This window comes from Lactuca serriola, chromosome 2 (genome assembly GCF_051521515.1).
Source record: "Lactuca serriola cultivar US96UC23 chromosome 2, Lser_US96UC23_V15, whole genome shotgun sequence".
In the NCBI taxonomy this organism is placed as follows: Eukaryota; Viridiplantae; Streptophyta; class Magnoliopsida; order Asterales; family Asteraceae; genus Lactuca; species Lactuca serriola.
The window spans coordinates 189353349-189378611 of NC_136409.1; the positions used below are offsets into that span (position 1 = coordinate 189353349).

Here is a 25263-nt window from a genome sequence, read left to right on the forward strand (position 1 = left end):
AACATGAACAGCCACATACACTCTAGAAATCGATATTTGGCGTTTAGATCTCATTTCGCCTTCAAATCTCGGTTGTGGAGACGGATTTTGATTAGGGTTAGAGATAGATCCGACGACATCATCGTTTGAAACCTAGCGTTCGTCGGAATGGCTGCGGTGGTTGATTGCTAGTGTTTCCAGTGATTGATTCCTAATCCAGATCTTGAACGAAAACCTTTATCGTCAACTTGAAGCATAAACAAAAACAAGAACGGCAGCGGCATCAGGTTTCGACTGAGGATCTGGAGATCCTTTTGGTGAAGACGAACACTTTCTCCCTCTGTTAAAATCGAAGACCTAACTTTACACCTCTTCAATATATGCTTAAATCGAGGAGTTTATTCAAAATATTGATTATCTTTAGAGATCAACAACCCTTTCATTCATCCATTTATAAAAGATCGAGAGAGAGAGAGAGAGAGAGAGAGAGAGAGAGAGAGAGAGTATCATTAGGGGTGGGGGTGGGCCCAATTCTTTCATTTTAAATTTTTGATTAATAAATTATTAAAGAAAATATAAAAAAAATACAAAAAGAGAATGAAAAGGGCATAATCGTCTTTTCAAGATTTTTTGGACCAAAATCAAGGAAATGTTTTGATTTTAGACCTTCCATGCAAGTGAAAAAGTTTTTGGACCCCATCCAAAGTTTTTTGAATACCACAGGGACTAAATTTGCAGTTTTGTCTTTCTCATTCTTCCTATAAATTCAAACTTCTAAATGTTTAGACCTTCATATTATTATTTTTTTTAATAAACTTGTGTAGTAAGTTGTGCTATTTTTTTTTTTAAGTCTCATTTATTAAAGTTAAATATCATCTTATATAGATAATCATTTTAAATATAGTTTAGTATTGAATTTTTAATTTTAATTTTTTTTATTAATAAACTTTCATTATGTTATGTGTATCTTATAAACCGTGAGTCTTTAACCAGTAAAAAATAAAAAAAAAAATAAAAAAAAAAACTAATTAGAAAGTTTCAATTATAAAACATCAAATCAATGGAAGTCTAGCCCATTGGATTTAGAGGGGGCCCAATCAACATTATCTACTTCTTCTTCTCTTCGGCCCCTTTCAATCTCCATTGCAGTTTTGCAGTTGCTCCTTGCCACCACCCACCTACAAATCCTGAAAGTCAATTACCGGTTGAACGACAGCTTATCTGATTTTAGTTCTCCCTCCTTTTGGTTAAAGATTAATCATTTCTCCCCTCTTTCTTCTTTCCCCACATTATTCGCCGGAAGGTAAGCTTAATAATCGCAGCGTAGCTCTTATGTCGATTATTATGTTTCTCAATGGATTACGCGTTACTTTTTTCAATTAATCATTTCTATACAATATGATCCGAGAACGAATTTGACTTTTATTTGAAACAAATTCTTATAGGCAAATGTGATGCCCTAATTTTTTATACCTTCGCTGTCTCTATCTTTCCGTAATTATTACGTCTCTTATCTTGGATCTGAACGGAGTGGTATGGCATCTTGTGGGGTTTCCATTTTATTTGAAATTCAACTCAATATAACCAGACGAGCTTTATTGACATCCCTTCTTGGTTGTGATTTTGACTTGGGATGTTATTTGGGGGAGATGATCAATTTATTCAAAATGTTTAATGTTTTGAATGATGTCTGAAAGCTATTTTTGGTTGCAGGACTTGGGGTTTTGCAGTTGACATACAGAATCTCAACTCCGTGATCGTTGTGGATGATGAGAAACGGAACCCCTCCCTTTGAAGGGCATTCATCATCAGATCATATTCAGGCTCCAAGTGTCGGTGAATGTTCTAGCTCAACTTCATTAAGCAGTCAGCAGGATGTTGATGTTGATGATGATGGGATGATCGCTGTTGTATTGTCTGAAGAGTATGCTAAATTAGATGGTTCAGTTGGTCGCCGCCTTACCAACCTGGAACCAGTTCGGGTATGATGAATTGATGATTCAGAGGTCAAAGCTTCCGATTGACCAAGTCGTTTATTTGAAGTTTTGAACACTGCTTCTTATATAATTTTATTTTCCTTGAAAATTTCAGCACATCCCAAGGATTAATTCCTTCATTCCTAATATAAGTGATGCCAGTTTGGATCATCAACGATTGAGTCAGAGGTATGCATTTATTTTTGTAAATTAATCATCAATGTTTATTATAAATAATATGAGAAATTATATTTTACTTCTATTACTGCTGGGTGTGGATACTGGATAGGGATGCATAGCCATCAATGGCGTTTTTTTCATTTCTTTTAAAGATTCACCAGGTGTTGAGAGGAAGTAGAAGAGAAGCTCTTAGGAAAAAATAACCAAAACAGGTGTAAAGATTTTGAGCTTCACACCTAGATGACATAGGAATATAGGATATTTTGAACATCTCACCTAGGTAGTATGTGCTTCCTACCCTTTTGTTGATTTTCATTGTGTGTATATAATATCTTATTTAGGTTTCATCGAGCTTTTATTATGTTTATTTATTTATTTTTTTTTAATTTTGTAAATAAAAAATGTACCGTATTAGTTATTATTAAATAATGTATGAGTTAAACTATACATTGTATATCAATACATTGCTTATTTCATTCCTTTATAATTTTCCATTTGGATCATCTGTGTTTATCTTTGTTCAGGTTACACGTTTATGGTTTATATGAAGTTAGGGTCTCTGGTGACGGAAATTGCCAGGTGGGTGTGTGTCTTATTATTATTATTTGTTTAATATATTAGTATATTGTTATCCTTGATTATTTATATTTAATTTGTTTTTCCATGTATTTCAGTTCCGTGCAGTTTCAGACCAGCTTTACAGGTCACCTGAGTATCACAAACATGTCCGAAAGGAGGTTGTGAAGCAGGTTAGTTCTTCTGGATCAATTGTCACTTAAAATGAGTTTTCTGATTTCTGTTAATGATGTGATGTTGTGACAGCTGAAGGAGTGTCGTGCTCTATATGAAGGCTATGTTCCGATGAAATACAAGAAATATTGCAAAAAAATATCCAAGTAGGATACCTCATACGCGGTCGTCACTTCACTTCTCTTATGCATGCATGTTTTATATTGCAATGATATGATCCTTTTATAGCAATATGTTTTTGTAACTAAATCATCATATTCAATTATTCATGGCACTTACAGAACAGGTGAATGGGGGGATCACGTTACTCTACAAGCAGCTGCTGACAGGGTCTCTACTCTCTACCATATATATATATATATATATATATATATATATATATATTACTATATGTTCAGATTATTTATTAGATTTACTGATGATTTTCTGTGTACATGTAGTTTGCTGCAAAGATATGCCTTTTGACTTCATTCAGAGACACCTGTTTTATAGAAATTACTCCACAGCAACAGACGCCTCAGCGAGGTATTATATTCATCATCATTCATCACACATCAACTTTTTATTTTCTTTAAAATTTGTTTGATTTTTTTTCTTTTTATATAAACAGAACTGTGGCTAAGCTTTTGGTCTGAAGTCCACTACAACTCACTCTATGAAATTCGAGGTCCATTCTCTTTGCTTTTATAATTTGGGAAGAATCCAAAAATTACAAAGTACAATGCTATAACTAATTATGGTTTCTCATTTTGCAGAAGCTGTGGTGCAGCATAAGCCAAGGAAGAAGCACTGGCTGTTTTAAGAACACAACTCATAGCATCCAGGACAGGAGACTCTCAACATTTGTTTAAATTTACTTTTATTTTTTTATCTGAATGTAATAGCATAATACCCCACATATATATACACCAATAAACAAATGTCGAATTATTGTAAGAATTGTAATGCATTTGTTATATAAAACCCTATATAGCTTTGATATATCTGTTTTTGTCGTCCGTTTGTAACTAAATAACATTGATCAATAATCTCATTAAGATGGTTGTTTGCTTTTTATGTTGTTGGTATGAGAAAATCTGGACTAGAACAGCAAATACTAAGCAGATTAGAAAACGAACAACAGTTCATTGGGAAAAATAGGAGAAAAGCACTGTCAATATATTCCCAAAAGGAAAGCTATATAGAGAAGTAGTCAATCTAAAAATCATTAGAACCAAACAACACGAAGCTACAATAACACCAAACTGTTGATACACAATCATACCCTCAGAATCTGAAGCTTGGATGCAAAAGCAATGGCAACCCAATCAGGTTGAGAAGATGACCACTGCAACTGTTCTATTTCAGCACCAGCAGTGTAAGCCAAAATGGGATCCAATCCACCTTCAACAGGCTGACCCATGGAAGAGAGATCCCAGATGAGAGCCTGAGAATCATCACCGGCGGTACAGATATGGCAGGAGCTGTGTGGGGCCCAGGCAATGGCGTTGACGCTGGCCTGGTGCCTTTGCAGTTCCACCACCGGAAGTGTTGGAAAACGAATGTCGAGAACAACCACCTTGGCGCTGTCCATTATAATGGTGGCCATGTACCTAGGGTCCTGCTTGTTCCAGCCGAGACGTACAAGCGGTGTGTCAGGCTCGGAGCTCTCATATATGATCGTAGAATGCTCCTTATCTCGGAGATCGAAAACTCGCACGGAACCATCGGCGGAGACGGATGCAAAAACGCCAACGCCGCCCCACGCGATGTCGTAAACCTCCTTATCGTGAGCGATGAGCTGCGTGTCGACGGTCTCCCTCTCAATATCCCAAATCGTACAGGTAGTATCGATACTGGATGTTCCTATTCGCTTGGGCTCCGCCTCGTTCCAATCAAAGGACGTCACCGGACCACAGAATTCGCTGTTGCGATTGTTGTTGAGCAGACTCTTCATCTCCACCCGACGAGAGTTGCCAGTGCCGTTGTGAGTGTTGTCGTCTTCGCCGCCATCGTCGTCTTCGGAGATTCGCCAAATGCGGAGGAAATCGCTGGAAGTGGCGAGGAGGTCAGGCTTCTGGCACTCCTTGTCAGGGATGAAGATGACCTTGGTAGGCGGGTATGGGTGTTCGAATGAGAGCGTTGGGTCGGATCGAATCTCGCCGTTGGAATCATCGAGTTGGACAATTTCAACACGATTCGGATACTGTTCAAGAAGGCTAGCGATGGCAAGACGATACTTCTTGTCACGGCGAACGCTCCAGTTCATCGCGTAGATATGCCATGGCGCCTCATAGGTGTAGATCTCAGAACGTCTCTGTTGCTCGTCTGATCCATCTTGGTTGGGATCGCTATTGGCTCCCATGGTTACTCCGATTCTTCTTCCTCACCAACTTTAAACCTAAATCGGAATCTGGGATTGGGATAATCCCCTATCTGCAATTTTTGGATGCTACTTTTACGAGTAAAGCGAAAGGCGTAAAATCCATTGTTATAATTTATAGTGCTACATAACATTTAAAAAAAATCATTATTTTTATATCATTTTAATCATCTAATTTTAATTTATGTTAGAAAAAATGATTACTTTTAGATAAACTTTTATTGCGACAATAATACCCTCGGTTTTATATTTCTTGTTCTGAAACGTAAATCGTATAATTAATAAAGATATAACTGTAAAAATGGTCTTGTTCCAATATATTTTTTATGAGGTTTTGTTTAAATCTTGATTTTTTGGTTTTGTGGTCCTTTTAAACTAACTAGACGAATGTCCGCGCGTTGCACATAAATAAGTCTTTACAAATATATGATTTTTTAAATATAACAATAACGTTGTTGTTAAAGTTGATATAATAATTAATTTGTATATACTAAATTGATATAATATATTGATTATTTTGAATCATATGATAATGTATACATTTATTATAACTTTATAATCTCAATCGTTTGAATGACTTCTACCAGTGGTTACACATGAATAAAATTAAATATAATATATGATTTGATGTTATTTATAGTTGTTTTTATTATTCATTAATTTTTTAAATTTTATTTGCTTAATGTTTTAATTTCTATCATTATAATTATTTAAAACATCAAACATTGTTTTTTATTTTAAAGCTAACAATATAATCATTTATATAGAGTTGCTTTTAACTATTGTTATTGTAAGTTATTTTAAGCTACTTATTTGGAAACTTTTAACGATTATATAAATATATTTAAGAAATATTTTAGTTAAATTGAGATTACAATTTAGTTTTTGCTTTTATCATTACAATTTATCGCTTTTAACTTTTTACAAAATATTCGTTAGTTTTTTTTTTTTAAATGGAACTGAAATTTATATTTGAGTTGACATTGTAATGTGCAGAAAGACTTATATAGTTGAAGTCTTTACAAATATATATATATATATATATATATATATATATATATATATATATATATATTAAAATATAACACTAACGTTGTTGTTAAATTTGATATAATAATTCGTATATAAATTTGATATAATATATTGATTATTTTGAATTATATGATAATACATACATCTATTATAACGTCATAATCTCAATCGTTTGAATGACTTCTACTCGCGAATTACACATCAATAAAATTAAATATTATATATGGTTTAATATTATTTGTAGTTGTTATTTTTAATTAATTTTTTAAAATTTATTTGCTTAATGTTTTAATTTCTATCATTATAATTATTTAAAACATCAAACATTATTTTTTGATTTTAAAGGTAACAATATAATCATTTATATAAAGTTATTTTTAAATATTGTTATTATAAGTTATTTTAAGCTACTTATTTGAAATTTTTTAACGATTATATAAATATATTTAGGAAATATTTTAGTTAAACTGATATTACAATTTGGTTTTTGCATTTATCACTATAATTTATCACTTTTAACTATTTACAAAATATTATTTGGTTTTTTTAGTGGAACTGAAATTTATATTTAAGTTGACACTGTAATGTTATATTTAAATTAACAATTTAAGTATTTTGTCTAAACTGTTCAAAAGTTGTAGCTTTAAACTGATAATGGTTTATATGCAACAACATTTTAAATCTAATTAATTAAGTATAATATGTTAAAATTTAAAGAAATAACTTTATAAATAGAAGTAAATATATTATTTTAAAATTGAAATTTAGTCTATTTATGATTACACTTTAGGTTTGATATTTATTTAACCTTATTAACCAACTTACAATCATTATTGGAAAGACACTACAATTTATCACTTTTAACTATTTATAAAATAATCTTTGGGTTGTTTAATTAAATAAAATTTATATTTAAGTTGAGCCTATAATGTTATATTTTAATTAATAATTTAGGTATTTTATACAAATTGTTCAAAAATTATACCTTTAAAATGATAATGGTTTGCATCCAACAATATATTAAAACTAATAAATTAAGTATGATATGTTAAAAGTTAAAAAACATAATTTTATAAGAAGAATTAAAGATATTATTTTAATATTGAAATTTAGTTTATATATGATTACCCTTTAGATTTGATATTTATTTAACCTAATTACCAAATTATAATTATTATTATAAAGAAATTGAAAAGTCATGGGAATTTCAAATGAATGTGGTGAAAGGAAAAAAGAATGGGGGTTTCAAATGCATGAGATTCAAGAAAAAATGCTAGCTTTATAATTATGTATGATTTCATTATAAATTGAATCTATCAGTAAACTGTAATATCCGTGGGGTATATTTTTTATTTTTCTTTCACATTTTAAATCTAATACTCATTTATTTATTTAAACAATTAAAAAATGATAGGTCTCTCTCTCTCTCATATACAAGAACACATGTATTTGTAACCCACAAGAACACATATGCAAACAATTTTCTTGATTTCTTCTGAAAATCCCTTTTTTGGACCTCCGATTTTGGATCTACGTGTTCTTGGACCTTCGATTTTGCTTTGTACCTCAACTCCAGATTTCACCTCCTTCCATAGAGCCTTGACGAACAAAAATTTGTTCAAAACTCGATTTCATAAGTTCAAGCCTTTTAGTTCAAAAATTGATTCAAAGCATACACACGATGAACACGTTCAAATATATGCCAAACCTTTGATTTAGCAGTAGGTTCTCTAAGGGTTTTGGAAGTTTTTGTTATTATGTCATCGGTTCTTGATCTATAGACATTTGCTCAAATAGAAAAAGGCATGTCTAGGGAGAATGATAAAGATTAGCGATGAGGAATTCTGTAACATCCATAAAAATCATGTAAAATTTAAACTTTTTAAAACATTTCAAAACCAATGATTATTACAAAACTTGTTTTCAAAATATTATAATGTCAGAGTATCCCATAATCAAATCATAAAATCATGAAATATGAGGAGTTGTAACCAAACCATGAACTCGCATAACCAAAAAAGGCCTATAAAATCTCTCAGAAGCATGCTAACTAAGTATGAAAAACAAGAGCAATAACACATCAGCTACAATATCATAGCAATTCTCATATCCATAATCTAAGTTGGGCACCGGAGAGCAATACCACGAGCCAACCCTTGATATAGCTTTCTAACCTAGCATCTGCTTTTTTTGTGCAGAGCGGATTCTCTTATGCTTATTAGATAGGATCTCCAAATGAAGAGCTAAACATGCAACTGGAACCCGCCGTAACAACAATAGTATAATGAGTAGACCTGGCAATGGAGCGGGTTTTGACCCTGATCCGATCCAAACCCGTAAGAATTATATGGGTTTGAAGCGTAGTTTTTGATTTGTTTACCCGTTAACGATCCATACCCGCTAACCCTTTTATTAAATGGGTCGGGTATGGATCATCACCGATCCGCTCCATTTATAACTCGCCCCATATAAATTTTAGAATTATACATTTATATTTTAGACTTCTTAACGTTTAATTTTAATTCCAATAAAAAGTCCAAAGGCCAAAGGCCAAAGAAAAAAACGCTTTTACATAGCAATCGATAAGTTGGTTTCTAAACTTATAGACTTCTATCAAAAATCATAATGACATTCAATTTATATTCATCAAGAAATCGTGATATCTATTTCTAATTTAATAAATCATTTTTTAACATGAAAAAGTTGGCAATTGTTATTCGCTATCACTACAACCGGCAGTTATAAATCAATTCAAAGTTCTTGCAATAGTGATTTTTAATTCCGATGAAATTCCTCGAGCATGTAATTGATGGGTTTTAGCCATAAGAACTTTCCTATGTGCGCATGCAAAACCCTAATGCTCGGATCTAGGCTTTCTAATTAAACATGCTTTGAATCCAAGACTTCTAATGACTAATTAGGAATCAGAACAATACTAAATCAGATCTAGAATCATACCTTTGAATCTCTTGTTTGATCTTGTTGTCTTGGAGCTCTAGAGTCACAATTGTCACTCCTCTAATGGTTTACAAACACCAAATAGCAAAGAGGATGATTTAAGAGAGAGGAGAGGGGAGGGAATTAGGCCAGGGATTCTCTACTTTTGATCAAGTGCCGATTTCCCTTTGCCATAGGGTCTATTTATACTTGTAGACTCCTTAAGGGTTACAGCTTAAACCCTAGTTGGATAATCTTCTCTTAAAGCAATCCAAATCCATTCCTTAGATAGCCTTGGACGATTTTAAGCTATCCTTAGCTTCTAAAATTCGTTCAACCCCTATCCAATATGGATTTACAGTCTAAAGTTTAACTATCAAACAATTGACAGTTTATACCCTCTTATTTAATTAATCTCTTTAAGTCACCAAATTAATTCTAATTAATTTATGACTTATATTAATCAAATAACAATATTATTATTATTTATATTATTCTCATAATATATTAATAATATTTATTCTCTCTTAATAAATCATCCTATCAAGTTGCTATGGTGAAGGCAACCCAAAAGGACCATGCACAACCGAGTCAAATACTTGCCTAATATAGTTGCAGCCTTAGACACTATTCCAACAGTAATGTCCTTTTCTAAATCAACTTTTTTATTTTAAAAAACGTTAGTTTAAGTATTAAGATATAGTATACATTTTTTTATTTAAGAAATCTTATTTTAGGAATTAATTAAAATGTGTTTGATTATTTAAAACATTTGGGTTATGGGGCGGGTTTGGATATTCGTTGATTCGGTGGATAAGGGTATGGGTCTGATTATTTAAAAACATGTGGGTTACGGAGCGGGTTTGGATCGGATTTTGAAATTTGTTAAAAAGGTTTGGATCAAGACCGATTCGCTCCAAACCCACTCCATTGCCAGGTCTAATAGTGAGATAACTCATGTGAACAATATCTCAAAAGATTAACAACTTTCTGAGCGATCCCCTGGCGGAAAATGCGCCTAACGAGTATTAGCTTATAATATTATACTTATTAGTCCCTATGGAAATCTGGTAATGAACGGATAGATCTTTCACTAATCTCAATGAATACTGAGAGTTCTATCAAATAAGGATCGGCCAAGCAGGACAGTTGGGAGACAAGATTATTTTGGCATATAGCTTTTTTGAAATCCAACAACCAAGTCAACCCATTATATGCACCTCTTCTGTAAGTAGATCAGTCAATATTATAACTATAATTACTGATAAATCTTATTTATAGGTTCATAATAATGACTATGACTATAAATATAAGTTACACTTAAAAACTTAGTAAGCATAACTTAACTTATAGAGAGTTCCAGCAAAAACCAGAATTTCTGTTGGTAGAAATTCGATACCGAGCACTTCTGTTAGCCAAGCCTAGATACCCAGAGTGTTGCTAACAAAAATATTCTTGAAATCTCGTACGAAGACCTCAAAAACCGATCTTAGGAGTTGAGAGAGAAATTAGAAAATGGTGTGAGGGTGAATCGGGTCTTAAGGGGGTATTTATAGTTGAAGTTTTAGGAGGCACGTTGCACACATACCAGGCATGCGTCGTGCCCTGGATTTGCCGTCCTCCCTCCTTGCGACACGGGTTCCCTTTCATTTCAGCTAGTGCAGCGTGGCTGATTCTAGAAGCGTGCGAGGCGCCGGTCGAAAACTTCAAAAATTCGCATATTCTTTATATGAACTCCGTTTTTTACATTCTTAATATTCATGCGTAGCTATCAAAGAGATCTACAACTATTTTTTAGACTTCGTCGGCTAATTATCACATTATTTTTTATTTTTTATTTTAGAAGGTTTAGACTGCTAATCTTCATTTAAAATTCATGTCTTTTTCATACGAAATCCATTCCCGACCGTCTTTATATCGACAAGCTCCTATTTACTAAATCTTTAACTCTTGTTTATATTATTTCGGCTAACAATCAACCGATTTGAATTTCAATTTCTATGCTCGCGCTGCTGCACTAAAACTTCGAAAAATCATAACTTCCTCATATGAAGTCAGATTTGGACGTTTTCTATATGTATACTCTCGGTTTTATGACTACTACGACTATATTTTATAATGCTCAGGCTAATAAACAATTTATTTAAAATTCATTTTTTACGATACGCCGATCTATGTCGGTTTAATCGCGAAACTTTGAAAAGACATAATTTATTTATACGAATTAGGATTTAACCATTCTATATCTCTATGGAAATCACATCGAGGTTCCTATATGTTTATGGCGATTACTTGGGCTAAAAAAGTGGTATATTTCTACTTTGAATTTTATAATGACGGTTTATATTGAATCCTGTTGAAAGGTGAAAAATGAGGTATTACAGATATATCTCGATATCAAAATGTAAAATTTGTTTTTTTTTTGTTAAAAAACTGTCCAGTTACGATTTTTGTTATTTAGTTTCAGTTTTTTAGGATTGAAAACCCTTTAGATTCAATTTGTATGATTTAGTTTCAAAAATTTTGAATTAAAAACCATTCAATTTCAAATTTTTGGGTTGATGCATGTGTATTATACTAACTTGATCATGGATATAGTAAAACTACAAAAACGGGACCTATAGGGACGACAAATGTCGTCTCAATAGGTTCAAAAGTCGTCCTTATAGGTGTCGGGGACGACATGTTGTCCCTATAGCTTTCGTCACCATAGGCTAGCTCATCGCAATAGATCTTTTTTGTTGTTGCTAAAAATATCGTTGCAATAGGTAGCCTCTAGAGAAAACATGTCGTCATATTCTGTTTCGTCGCTATAAGTTGTTGGTCTCCATAGATAAAGTTATAGAGACGACATGTCGTCTCTATAGGTTCATCTATAAAGACAACATGTAGCTTTGATAGATGCAACTATAAAGACAATTTACGTAAGCCATGACTAGCTCATCTTCATGTTTATAATTAATATGGACAACTCTTGGACGCTTTGCTATAATTACTCACCTTAAGAAGGATTAAATCATATGTGACATTAGCATATATGAGATGCACCTGGGTGTTGTCCTTTGGGTTTCTAGTATAGCTTTAGCAACCTACGTTGAAAAAGAAAAAAAAATCTCAAAAACGTAAATTATGATATTATAAAGAAATGCAAAGACCTTAGACATTAAAAAATAAACACCTTAAACATTGGAGTGATTCCAGAGCCCTCATCAAACATTCCAAAAGCTCTCACCTGACCAGGTTGATACTTGAAATGCCCCTGGAATGGAATTTACAGAAATTATAGATGGAAGTATGAATAAAAATTCACTCTTTCTAACAATTGCACACATTCTAGAAAAAGAAGTTATAATTATTGGAGGTTATCTACCTTGGGTTCCCTTGTAGCCATATAGTCACCTTCACGAAACTCTCTAAAGTAGTGGGACATCCGACCTAGTGATACATCTACACATATCACAATCACAACCATTTATACAACAAGATTAAGCATTAACAGATCATAAAGTGCAACAAATTTGAATATTGATGTGTACCTTAATAACTAACTCAAAATATCCCACATCGGTGTCCAGGGTGGTTGGGGTGTATGGTTTGATAACCTCTTCCCCTTGACTATCTTTACCCCTAGAGTATAAAACAAGGTAAATAATTGTAGTAAATAGAACCTAACACACCCACCACTTAAAGATAACATATGGTATTTATGAGCGAGTAAAGGATGGATTGAGTGAAGAAAAAACAAAGCCAATTAAATAAATATACCTGCAACTTATGTGCGGTCCACCACAAGCTTGAATTCCTTATAATTTTCAGGGTCTATGTTCCATACTGACAACACAATAGTTTCTTATTTAGATGGGAACCATGGGAAACTAAGAATTGGAAAATAATAGCTACACTAGTTCGATTGTATGAAATAGAAATAAAAACCTTTGCTTTTCTTTGAGGTATAAAAGTAGGCTACAGTTGCAACAACAACAACAATGGCAACAACAATTCCGACTTGGATCTCCTTTGCTTCCAAGAACTCCATTGCTTGAGAAGGAGGTGAAGAGTTGGGTGTTTTTCTTATCTGAAAGGTGTCACACTAAAAAACAGAATTTTAATGGTTTGATAATAACCCTAATTTATAGCAGTTTCAGGAGAATCGTAAGAAAAAGGAGTATTCAAGCTGATAAACAGATAACAGAAAGACTAGTACTTATCTATTTGAAAGAGAATCATTCAATGTCAACAACCATGTCAAACCTATCAAGCATAGATATGCACTTTTTTCAGTAGTGTATAAGTTTATATTCCAAAATTTCTTCTAATATCTACCAATTTCAATTACATTAACATTTTCTTAGCCACATTTTCAATATAAACTTATACGATAGATATGTGAACTCAAACAAACTAAGATAGCACACTGATGTATCCAAAATACCATTGCAAGGCTTATAAGTTATTACTTCATGAACTCCATAACTATTGTCAAAGTTAATCACTATATGAGTAATTCCAGTGATAAAAACACTTGAATGATCAAACCAACAACAAAAACATGAAGAAATCAAACAAATATACATTATAAAATTAGGAGACATACTTGTTGAAGACGATGAGAGTTGTTGGAGAGAAGTTGCAATCTCAGTGGAACGACCGCCGGAAGCAGTAGACCGAACCAGAGGTCGCTGAAAGAAAGGGAGTAGGGATCGTCAGTGAAGTTGTTCTTTCTCTGAGGTAGCTGGCAAGAAAAAAACACGAACACACCTGAAATTGAAAGAGAGGGTAAGGTGAAGCGAAGTTGCGATCGCATTTTCCGGCCACGAGAAGCCATGAAAGCAAATAATAAAAATGCAGAAGGAACCAATTGGAATCAGAAGCCCTGGTTTGGAAGAGATGTAGATGTGATTTGAGGAAAGTTTGAGGGCGGTGAAGGGGGGAGACAAGTGTGGAAGTGAGAGTGATGGTAGTGGTAGTGGTTTAGATGTAGAAGTAGTAGAAGAAGAAGAACAAGAAGAAGAGGGGAGGTGGTTACCTGGTCGTCGATGTGGTGCCGGGGAGAAATGAATCACCCTTCAGAGAAAGTGAGAGAGAAGAACGGAACAAAGGGGAAAAGAGCTTCTAATACCTATGGGGGACAACTTGTCGCCCCCTATATCCTCAAACAAAACATCACTCCCTATTTTCCAATTAAATAAACTAAAGAATATTTATGTATTTAATTTTGTTTATTTATCGGATAATATGTCGTCTTTATAAGTTTTTCGAAAATGCGCCAAATATGTTTCATTTCTGCCTTACCTATAGAGGTGATGTGTCGTTGTTATAGCTTAAAAAGTCAAACATTATTTGTGAACCATACAAAGACAACATGTCGTCGCTATAGATCATCTATAGGGACGAATTTTGTCGTTCCTATACGTTTCGTCCTTTTAAATGTTTATTCTTGTAGTGTAACACATGTAAGGTTAATTTGTTCATTCATGTCTATTTTGTGTCTTACTCTAGACGATATCATAGGTTAGGTCATCCCTCTAATTAATTTTTTTGTGTTTTAAAATATAAATGAATATTTCTCATATTACTCATTCTAAACCAAAACTCTGTGAAATTTGTAAGAGGGTTAAACAAACTAAAGAGGGATGTCAAACGTTGGGTTCATTTGGTTTTGTGGGGCACTTAATTATATTATGTTCAAGAGAAAATCGGGTTCAAAAGAAAAATAACCGCTTCAATTTGTATAAAAGCTGATGGTGAGGGATCGAGCCCAAAGCGGTCGTTCCTTAATTTTTTTTTTAACTAAAACCAACTTTAACTTGAAGTAAAGCCGGTCTGAACTAGGTATCAACAAGCTTTATGGTGTAGAAATGTGAAAGATGAATAATCTACTTATAATGGAAAATCACTTGCCATTTTAATCTTGAAGTCGATGTGAGACTCTTTCATGCCACCAAATATGATAGATCTGCTATTGTTTATAGTTTATATTTTTTTTCCAACACGATAAAGTAGGTTATGATGCTTTTTTTTGTCAAATACTATAAGTAGGTCTTTCATATTTTTTACAATAAGCCTTAAGAGTGTTGGGTGTGGGCAACGCCCAAGAAGGCGTTATTGCATGTTATAACGGGGCAAACACCGTCCCACCTCCCCGTTTTTATGCGTTATTAGCCTGCACGTTACTTTCGTTACCACCACAACATCTTCTAACGCTTTTGTCTTCTTTTTTCTTCAAAAACCAGTCTAATATTTTCATACATACTTTGTTATATATTTTAAAATTTTAGGTGGGTAAAAGAACCATCTTCTCATAGTGTAAACTCTTCCTTGATGATGTGGTACTATGTATTACATAATGTTTTTACGAGTCTTTAGTATACCAAAAGTTAATACCATTGTGGAAAACTATTTTTATTTTTCTAGAAAATATTTTTAGAAAATAGAATTGAATTTCATTTTTAGTTTTCGTTGAAAATTTTAGAAGACACGATTAGTTAAAACAAATTGAGTTTTCATTTTTTATTTAAGAAAATTAGAAAACTTTATAAAAAAGTAAAAAATATTTTTTCTAATTTACATACAATTTGCAAAACATAAGATTTCATTTTTTGGAAAATCTTTAAAAAACTAAATCAATCAAATGTGTTATTAAAATTTTCTTGAAAAAAATAAAATATTTTCAATAACCAAACCCACTCTAAGATACGTGTTTCATGTTTAAATAAGATTCTTTTTTATGGCAAACATAACATTTTGCATTTTGCCTAACTTCTTTTGTATAGTTGAGGGTTTGAAGATGAATATTGCCATAATTAAAGATGATGGTCATTATGTAAAGATGACATCCACACGTTCAATTCATAGTATTGATGATCTTCTCGATTTGTATCTTTGGAACGTACTGATGTTTTGTTCATTCGACTGTGAAAAGTGGGGGATTTTGCATAGACAAAACAAATGCCGAATCCATAGACGTGTTGTTTGCAAGAATCGATGGGGGTCCAATCCCATGCAAAAAGAACCCTTTCTTTTATATATACCTGGTAAAGTAAAGACTCTTCATCTTCAATTTTACTTCTTTTTTTACAGTAAGTTTAATAAAATAACATAAACGTACGATGAATCAAGATAGCACACAGGAAAAGACAAAAATAACAGGAGACCAAGGTTAGATTTCTTGGGTTTCGTATTTATGGTAGGAGAAAAACAATGTTCATTGTTTCAGTTAGCTCCCATATTCAATTACAGGTTTTAGAATTTCTAAGAGAGAGAAGGGAGGGAGGGAGAAAGGAAAGGAGATAGATGGCTGTTAATGCATGTTTCAATTACGATTGCATTAATGGCGATATCCTTGACAGGAGGAGCTACTGCCAGTTCACCCAAGTTCTTCATCGAGGCGATCGACCATTTGTGGATAGAACCAATTCCAACGTATTTGTTTCTTCATCGTTCAAAACAATAAGAGCAAGAGTGAACTCCGGTAATCCCTTCCGATCACGGCTGCCGGACTTGGCGAACAATCTTACCACAGCCCTTCACCTCCGTCATCTACCCTCTCTTTCCTCCCGGTTATCGAAACTGAAAGCTGTAATCCTCGGCGAGCATCTTGCCTCCGATGATGATCTTATCTTACCCAGTCATGATTTCTCCCAAAAGGCCCACGTTTCATCTTTCGATAAGGTAATTCCCCTCATTTCATCGTTAATAAAAAAAAATCTCACGATTGATGTTCATTGATACCGTTTCAGTACCTGGAGATGTACAATAGATCAATCGAAGACCCAGCTAGCTTTTGGTCCGACATAGCTTCCGAATTCCACTGGAAGAAGAAATGGGATCAGCAGGTTTACTCTGAGAATCTCGACATCAGAAAAGGGAAAATCGACATAGAGGTAATCAGATCTCCATTACTTCTGCAATTCCAATTCCATCATATTCGTAACAAGTTCGTTTTCCTATTGCTATCTCAGTGGTTCAAGGGTGGAATCACCAATATCTGCTATAATTGCTTGGATAAAAACATCGAATCTGGAAACGGTGACAAAATTGCAATTCACTGGGAAGGAAACGAACCTGGTGTTGATGATTCCTTGACTTACAACCAGTTGCTAGATAGAGTTTGTCAGGTGATTCGATTCATTCCTTTTCTTACATTCATGCATTACACACTACTATTCGATCTCAATTTGTAGTTTGTGATTGTATTTTGACAGCTTGCTAATTACTTGAAAGACAATGGAGTCAAAAAGGGTGATTCTGTAATTGTTTATTTACCTATGCTTATGGAACTACCAATCACCATGCTCGCATGTGCTCGAATTGGTGCTGTTCATTCGGTTGTTTTTGCTGGGTTTTCTGCAGATTCTCTTGTTCAAAGAGTTATGGATTGCAAACCGAAAATTGTGATAACTTGTAATGCAATTAAAAGAGGGAAAAAAATCATCAATCTCAAAGATATTGTTGATTCTGCACTCTCAGAGTCATCTCAAAATGGAGTCTCTGTTGGTATGAGCTATTTATTTTTATGTTAAAAACAAAAATATGATTATTAAGTTATATATACATGAGTATGACCTTTTTCTTGATCACAAACAGATTTGTGTTTGACATATGCAAATGAATCAGCCATGAAGAAGGAAGCTACTAAATGGCAAAAGGAAAGAGATGCTTGGTGGCAGGTAGAAAAAAAAAAAAAAAACTAGATTTTTTTTTTCTAATTATACAATTTCCAGGATCAATTAATTATTTATAAAAAAATATTGCAGGATGTTGTTCCAGAATGTTCTACCAAATGTGATGTGGAGTGGGTTGATGCGGAGGATCCGCTCTTCCTTCTGTACACCAGCGGAAGCACAGGAAAGCCAAAGGTCGATAATACCCCTGCCTCCTATTGATTTGATCTTTTCTTAATCTGTGGATGATTTTTTTTTTTTAATTTAAAAAAAATGATGTTGGTGCATTTGATAGGGTGTTGTGCATACTACAGGAGGATACATGATCTACACTGCAACAACATTCAAATATGCATTTGACTACAAGCCATCTGATGTATACTGGTAAATCTTTTTGACTTAATCCAATAAGCTAAGCTGTATATGAATATATGATATGAGTGAGTGAATCTTTTTGACTTATTAATACATTTGTATTCTAGGTGTACAGCTGACTGTGGCTGGATTACTGGACACAGCTATGTTGCTTATGGACCTCTGCTTAATGGAGCAACAGTTGTGCTTTATGAAGGGGTAAACTAATTTCATTTTTTTTATTTTTTATTTTTTATTATGATATAACTTTTTATGATTCCATATATAATACATGGTATTTGACTGTTTTCAGGTTCCCAATTATCCAGATTTTGGGCGATGTTGGGATATTGTTGACAAATACAAGGTGACAATATTTTATACTGCTCCTACACTGGTGCGATCTTTAATGCGTGAGGGTGATGAGGCAAGTTGTTATTATTATTATTATTATTATATAAAACCTCATCATAAACATTGTTATTTAGCTTATATGGATTAAGATATAATTATTTTTTGTTGTTTCAAATTAAAATGCAGCATGTGACTCGTTATTCACGTAAGTCTTTACGAGTTCTTGGAAGTGTAGGCGAGCCGATTAATCCAAGTGCATGGAGGTTGTTTTTGGGACTAATTTTTGATTGTTTTTATTTTTTTGGGGTTAATTGAAAATTTTTATTTATGGATTTTTGTATTTGTTGATATGGCAGGTGGTTTTTCAATGTAGTTGGAGACTCAAGGTGTCCAATATCAGATACTTGGTGGCAAACAGAAACAGGAGGTTTCATGGTATGTATTATTTACACTTATTTGCATTAATGATAATTTGGTAATTGAATTTGATCATTTTTTTCTTTTTCCAGATTACGCCCTTGCCCGGTGCATGGCCTCAAAGACCAGGTTCTGCTACTTTTCCATTTTTCGGGGTTCAGGTATCTTTTTTTTTTTTTTTTGTATAATTTATAAAACAAAATCCATATGGTTTTCCTTCAAATCATTGAATCTTCTAAAATCATCACGCTTAATAAAATAAAAAAATGCAGGCTGTGATAGTGGATGAAAAGGGGAAGGAGATTGAAGGTGAATGCAGTGGGTATCTATGTGTTAAAAAGTCATGGCCAGGGGCATTTAGGACACTTTATGGGGATCATGAAAGATATGAAACAACTTATTTCAGTGCATTCCCTGGCTATTATTTTAGTGGTGATGGCTGCAGCAGGTAATAATAATACTTAATAATTATTTGGTGGACTGTTATTTGACATTATTCTATTTTGCTTCATTCAAACTAAATTTTGTTTCAGAGACAAAGATGGATATCATTGGCTCACTGGAAGAGTTGATGATGTAATTAATGTCAGGTACTTTGATTTAAACTGAATTAATACAGTCTGGATAAATAATATATGAAAAACCTCATTTCCTGACTTTCTTTATTAAGTCAAAAAGGAACACTCATATTCAAATATAAAAAAAAGTAAGTCGATTTGTCTAAATGAATAGTGGACACCGAATTGGCACAGCAGAAGTTGAATCAGCACTAGTATCACATCCTCAATGTGCTGAAGCAGCTGTAGTTGGTGTTGAACATGAGGTATGTAGCTTCTCTTATTTGCATGTGATATGATATTATTATTGTTAAAAATGTAAGAAATGATTATCTATTCTGTGATACCTAATATAAATAGGTGAAAGGTCAGAGTATATACGCATTTGTTACTCCAGTTGAGGGTGTCTCATACAGTGAAGATCTCAGAAAAAGCCTTGTACTTTCTGTTCGAACCCATGTAAGTTTTATTTACTAAAAAACAGATAAAAAAGGCTTCTAACTTCTAATTGGTGTATAAAAAATTGGTCTAAGTTTGTATTTTGTTGCAATTAGATTGGAGCATTTGCAGCACCTGACAAGATCCATTGGGCACCTGGTCTTCCAAAAACAAGAAGTGGGAAAATTATGAGAAGAATTTTGAGGAAAATTGCTTCTAGACAGCTGGATGAGCTTGGTGATACAACCACATTAGCAGATCCACATGTTGTTGATCAACTGATTGAGCTTGCTGATTCCTAAGTGTGTGTGTGGTTTTTTAGGAATCTCAAAGGCCATAAGTCAAACATATACCAAGTTACATGACATGGCTAATAACAATGCATATTGAAACTAGAAATATATTATGTTGTTAGGTGTCCCTTTGATGGGAAATAGCGACACAAGTTCTTACATAATTGTTACCTAGAACTTGTAGAAAAAGGTTAAAGAAAATGTTGTAATGAGTGATGCACACATACATCAAAAAGTGAGTTTGGTTTTATTACACATGGAATAAGTGAGTGGTTCTAATTATATTAATGTTGTGTTTGACAGACTAGCTAAAAAGTTAGTTGGTAGCTGATAAAGTAATAATGTTTGGTAAAAATTAGTTGATAAGTAAGATGACATAAAATGGCATTAGCATCATATTTTAAAAACTTTTGAAGAAGCCCCCATGAACTTATAAATAAACCATATCAAATAGTTTTATAAAAAGTTAGTTTATAAGCTACTTTAGTGGCCTCACCAAACATTGCATTATGCTAATTTATACATGCCAAACACTGCATAAACATTTAGGGGCTGTTTGTTTTTTTTGTGAAGATCTACGCAACCACTTGTCTACGCCGCATAGACATATGTCATCGCAAAGTGTTTGTTTTTTGGAAGTGCGTAGATCAAAAAACGTCTGCTCGAGGTCTTTCTGGCGTAGATATGGACTACTGTCTTCAAATGTCTTCGGACCCCATTTTAACCTAAACAAAAAAAAAACATGGGTCACCGTGTAGTTTTTTTTTCTTTCTTTTTTTGCTGAAATTACATTTTTAATGTTTATGATATGAAATTAAGTTTAAAAAATCAATTTATTTCAACAGTTGCAGACGTTAAAAACAAACAGTCATTTTATCTCAGACTGTAGACATTTGGTCCGCCTCTTCTACCGCAGAGGCTTGCAGATATGGTCTGCAGACTGCAAACATTTTGGCTTTAAAAAAACAAACAACACCTTAGTCAAGCTGATAATGTATTCATATCAACAATGGTGAAAGCTTTATGTGATTATGGAATCTTGTAGCAGGATTGGTGATTATATTAATGGTTGAATCTTTGCTCTCCATCTTCTTGCAATTTTTTGACAGAAGATGATAAAAATGGCACTGTTTCTTTATTCTTAATTAACTTGATGAGGAAATCTGGTAAGCAATATATGCAATGGTGTTTCAATTTTATTAGTTTATTTGACAAGTATAAATCATATGAGTGTTTCTTTGTTACTAGAGAATTTGGAAAATGAAAATTTCTCATTGAGTCCATATACATTATTTATCAAGACAACACTTTATGAGGAAGAAAAAAAACAGGGTGATAGTAATAATAGGCATGTTGAAGGCTGAATGAATTGGATTTCTGTATGCATCTTTTTTTCTCCATATACATCACTGAAACACACATGAAGACATTCTTTCATAAATACAACTTACAGAACCTCCCTTTCAGTAATCAAAAAGTCGATTACATGTATGGAATAATATAACATGTTTTTCTACAATTATGAAGGAAATAAACTTATATGAATCAGGATAATGACGCCTTCTCCAATAGTTCCTGCAATTCTCCACTCTTGTATGCTTCTGTAATAAAAGAAGAGTTATTAACTACACATACTATATCCATGAAGACTGAAGAGATACTGATTAAAATGCATCATGATGTATGGATGGATATAAAGTTTTATATATATATATATATATATATATATATATATATATATATATATATATATATATATATATATGTATGTATATTTAAAAGCATGAGGGAATGAACTTACCAACAGTTATGTCACAACCCCCAAAGAACTCCCCATCAATGTAGAGTTGTGGAAATGTTGGCCACTGAGAATACTCCTTTAACCCTTGACGTAACATTTCATTGTCCAGAATATTAATTGTTTCAAAAGGTACATTGGCTGATCTCAAAATCTGAACAACTGTGTTTGAGAATCCACATTGTGGAAAGTCCTTAGTTCCTTTCATGAAAAGAATCACCTTGTGTGATGTAACAACTTTATCCAATGTAGTCTTTAACTCTGGATTTAATGCTGCAAAAGCAAACAAAGCCATTTGACAAATGAAATAAGATCATGTCATTAACTGATTATTGAATGTGATTATTCACATTTAAGTAACAACAATAACAATCATTTATCAATCTTTCTTAATCTATCCTGCAACTATTACGTTAGTATCTCATCTTGAGGGTAGGTGTATATGTTTAAACATCATAGATGTTAGAATTCAAGATAATTAACACATTGATAGAAGAATTACTATAAATAAAGGTTACACAAAATATGGGCCAAGAATTCAAAACCCTAAAAACTATTTACATTAATAATTAACTTCATTGTGTGAATCAACAAGCAAAGCGATTCTTGTTAATTTCTGAAAATATAAAAGAAACCCTAATTGTAAAAGAAAATTGTGGATGGTACGAAGACGCAAGTATTCCGTATATTGGTTAAAATGTTGTCATGGTTGATAGAATGAAATTATCAGTCAACGTTCACTACGATCGATAAACGAATCAAAACGATAGATAAGTGGAATAAAACATATACCAGCAAAGCATCGCGTAGAATCAATCCTTCTTGAACAAGTTTTGATTTTGATGCCGACTTTAAGGCTGCTGGAGGTGTGTGAACGACGACCAGGGCAGCGCACTGCAGGTGGAGAAACTGCGGTTGACCCAGATACAAATTCGAAAGATGGAATCCTGGATGAGGATGTCAATCGCGAGTGAAAACCCATAGAACATGACATCTTTACGACGGAAGCTTTGGAATAATTTCGATCACTGGTATTCGAGTATCGACCAACACACGATGGTTTCGATGAAAGGGAGGGGAAGGAGCGTCAGGATACTGTAGATACAAGTTTGGAATGGTCAAATCAAATGGGTACCCGGCCCACAAAATGACCATTATATTTGGGAATTCTATTTCGTACATTGTTTTGTGTATCTTTAAAATTATATTGTATGGACAATTTGAAATGGTGTTATAACAAGAAGCAATAAAAAGAGGGGGTGGTGTTCATGGTGTTATAACACCTGTAAAGAGAAGAGAGATAGAGAGAATTTGTGCAGCCAATAGAAGATCACGTTTCATCTAGTCATGACCACAACAAGAAGCAACATAACTAGATACAACAAGAAGGGAGGGGGGGGGGGGGGGGTGGTGTTCATCTTGTTATGAATAGGTTATGAGGTGTCACATCAGCAATAATAGCATTTTTCGTTGCCTATACCATATGCTCTTACGTGAATGAAATAGTGATATTTTGGGAAATTCTTTATGTAACCAGCCTATAAAGCATTCATGTATGGAATAATATAACATTGTCTATGGAGCGCTTTTACCCTCTATAAAATATGATTACTGACGATCAAAATCTCCAGAAACCAATATAAAAACACTCCACAATCCCTTCTACTGTCAATCTGTTGTGGTACGTCTGGGGCATTTTCGAGAGTCATGTTGGAACTCTCAAGTGGGATTGCATCGGTTGGTTTGATACCCCCATAGTTGATACTCACTAACAGTCTGTGGATGCGGGCTCTCATACATATATACCATTCATCTTCTTCTGAAAAGTAGCCGCTCTTCTAGTGATTATCGTATATAGTCATTTTGAATGTCTTCAAATCCAAAGCACCAAAAAACCAGTGAGCAATTGGTATATTGATTGGGATGTAAATCTACATAAAAGGTTAGGAATAATTAATCATTAAATAACATTATATTAAAATTTACGATTACTTAGGTAATGTAATCGAAACACAATTATTGTAACATCCCTAAAATTCATACCAAATTTAAACTTTTTCAATCATAATTGAAAGACACATAGCATTGTTTACAAAATGTTTTCAAATCATTTTCCATCAGAGTGTCCCAAAAATCATAACATAAGGATGAGGAGCGATACGGTCACGCCTTCGCCTTTCCACAGTCTCCTGAAGTACCTGAAACAATACACTGAAACTGTAAGCCCGAAAGCTTAGTGAGTTCCCCCAAAATACCAACCACAATACCATACACATATTATATCATAACATAAACAGAACAACCATGCATATCAAGTCTATAATGTGACTGGTCCGCCCGCACCGGGCCTTCAGTCTGTCTGGTCCACTATTCGAGCCTCGGCACGTCTGGTCCGCCCTCTTGGGGCCTTCAGCCTATCCGGACCGCTCGCCGGGCCTTCGGTCTAACCGGTCCGCCCTGGGTATGTTAGCCTACAGCACGAAGCAGGACCTGCCTCAACCCAAGCCCAGTCCAACAACCATGTGCACATAAACATATAATCATATAGCAATTCACAACTAATCAACCGATCTAGCAGATCACATAACATAGCAACATCCTAACCAAGATACCGACCTAACCAGTCACTAGCATAGCATCATCCTATATACCAGGATATCGACCTTAACCGGGTCTCTAATATATATCATCCTAGCTACCCGAATGTATGTATAGCCAAGCAATAACATAACAAACAACTACCCGGATTCCCATCCGATATGAGGATAACTCACCTGCAACTGTCTACTTGAAGAAACAAGGCCACGCTGCTCCGACCACCAGCACTGTAACGCCCACAGATCCGGGCTAGTCAATTTAGAGGCAATAAGGGTCGAAAACGGCTTTTCGACAAAAGATTAATTAGAATAAATAATCTTAACCAAGTTGTATAATATGTCACAAGGTTTCCGTACATATAAAGAACGCCGAAATCCGAGTTATAACGAAGAAGTTATGGCCCGTCGAAGTTTTACGGCAAAACTGGCACGACACCGGGAGACGTAAATAGTGAATTTAAGATAGAGGACTTTTTAGCCTTAGTGATCTAAACCAAGTTGTATAATACGTTAAACCGAGAACATCCATAAAAAGAACGCCTAAATCTGACTTCATATGAGGAAGTTATGATTTTT

At 33.7% G+C, this 25263-nt stretch overlaps 4 protein-coding genes and 1 long non-coding RNA gene across 8 annotated transcripts; 2 read left to right on the plus strand and 3 right to left on the minus strand.

The window, feature by feature from the left end:
• The first annotated feature begins 1121 nt into the window (after positions 1-1121).
• Positions 1122-3866, plus strand: LOC145087850 (Cysteine proteinases superfamily protein). The gene is made up of 10 exons (XM_079025941.1): positions 1122-1282; positions 1693-1961; positions 2071-2144; positions 2660-2714; positions 2810-2884; positions 2958-3031; positions 3167-3215; positions 3326-3410; positions 3496-3552; positions 3641-3866. Exons 2-10 carry the CDS (start codon positions 1746-1748, stop codon positions 3685-3687), a joined length of 732 nt encoding a protein of 243 aa, XP_078882067.1. The 5' UTR covers positions 1122-1282; positions 1693-1745; the 3' UTR covers positions 3688-3866.
• Positions 3867-4012: 146 nt separating this feature from the next.
• Positions 4013-5345, minus strand: ATAN11 (Transducin/WD40 repeat-like superfamily protein). The gene has a single exon (XM_079025939.1). It carries the CDS (start codon positions 5227-5229, stop codon positions 4144-4146), a length of 1086 nt encoding a protein of 361 aa, XP_078882065.1. The 5' UTR covers positions 5230-5345; the 3' UTR covers positions 4013-4143.
• Positions 5346-7280: 1935 nt separating this feature from the next.
• On the minus strand, positions 7281-14355 carry LOC145087851 (uncharacterized). Of its 3 annotated transcripts, none has more exons than XR_013700891.1 (9): positions 14243-14355; positions 13811-13974; positions 13150-13306; positions 12982-13047; positions 12753-12843; positions 12587-12663; positions 12395-12475; positions 7988-12305; positions 7281-7877 (listed from the first exon to the last, which is right to left on the minus strand). It is a non-coding gene; the product is annotated as an uncharacterized LOC145087851 (long non-coding RNA). The 3 variants fall into 3 exon arrangements; XR_013700892.1 differs by having other exon boundaries at positions 7458-8123; positions 12217-12305; XR_013700893.1 differs by having other exon boundaries at positions 7461-7877; positions 12217-12305.
• Positions 14356-16075: 1720 nt separating this feature from the next.
• LOC145087852 (acetyl-coenzyme A synthetase, chloroplastic/glyoxysomal-like) lies at positions 16076-20574 on the plus strand. 2 transcript variants are annotated; one of them, XM_079025943.1, is made up of 18 exons: positions 16076-16250; positions 16566-16887; positions 16956-17099; positions 17178-17333; positions 17421-17712; positions 17803-17885; positions 17973-18074; positions 18175-18263; positions 18362-18452; positions 18547-18660; positions 18774-18850; positions 18944-19022; positions 19097-19165; positions 19277-19452; positions 19538-19594; positions 19737-19827; positions 19922-20020; positions 20116-20574. In XM_079025943.1, exons 1-18 carry the CDS (start codon positions 16201-16203, stop codon positions 20299-20301), a joined length of 2277 nt encoding a protein of 758 aa, XP_078882069.1. In that variant the 5' UTR covers positions 16076-16200; the 3' UTR covers positions 20302-20574. The 2 variants fall into 2 exon arrangements, with proteins under 2 accessions (XP_078882069.1, XP_078882068.1); XM_079025942.1 differs by lacking the exon at positions 16076-16250 and having other exon boundaries at positions 16416-16887.
• Positions 20575-21643: 1069 nt separating this feature from the next.
• On the minus strand, positions 21644-23209 carry CXIP1 (CAX interacting protein 1). Its single transcript, XM_079025944.1, has 3 exons — positions 22883-23209; positions 22094-22363; positions 21644-21893 (listed from the first exon to the last, which is right to left on the minus strand). Exons 1-3 carry the CDS (start codon positions 23082-23084, stop codon positions 21838-21840), a joined length of 528 nt encoding a protein of 175 aa, XP_078882070.1. The 5' UTR covers positions 23085-23209; the 3' UTR covers positions 21644-21837.
• Positions 23210-25263: the final 2054 nt, after the last annotated feature.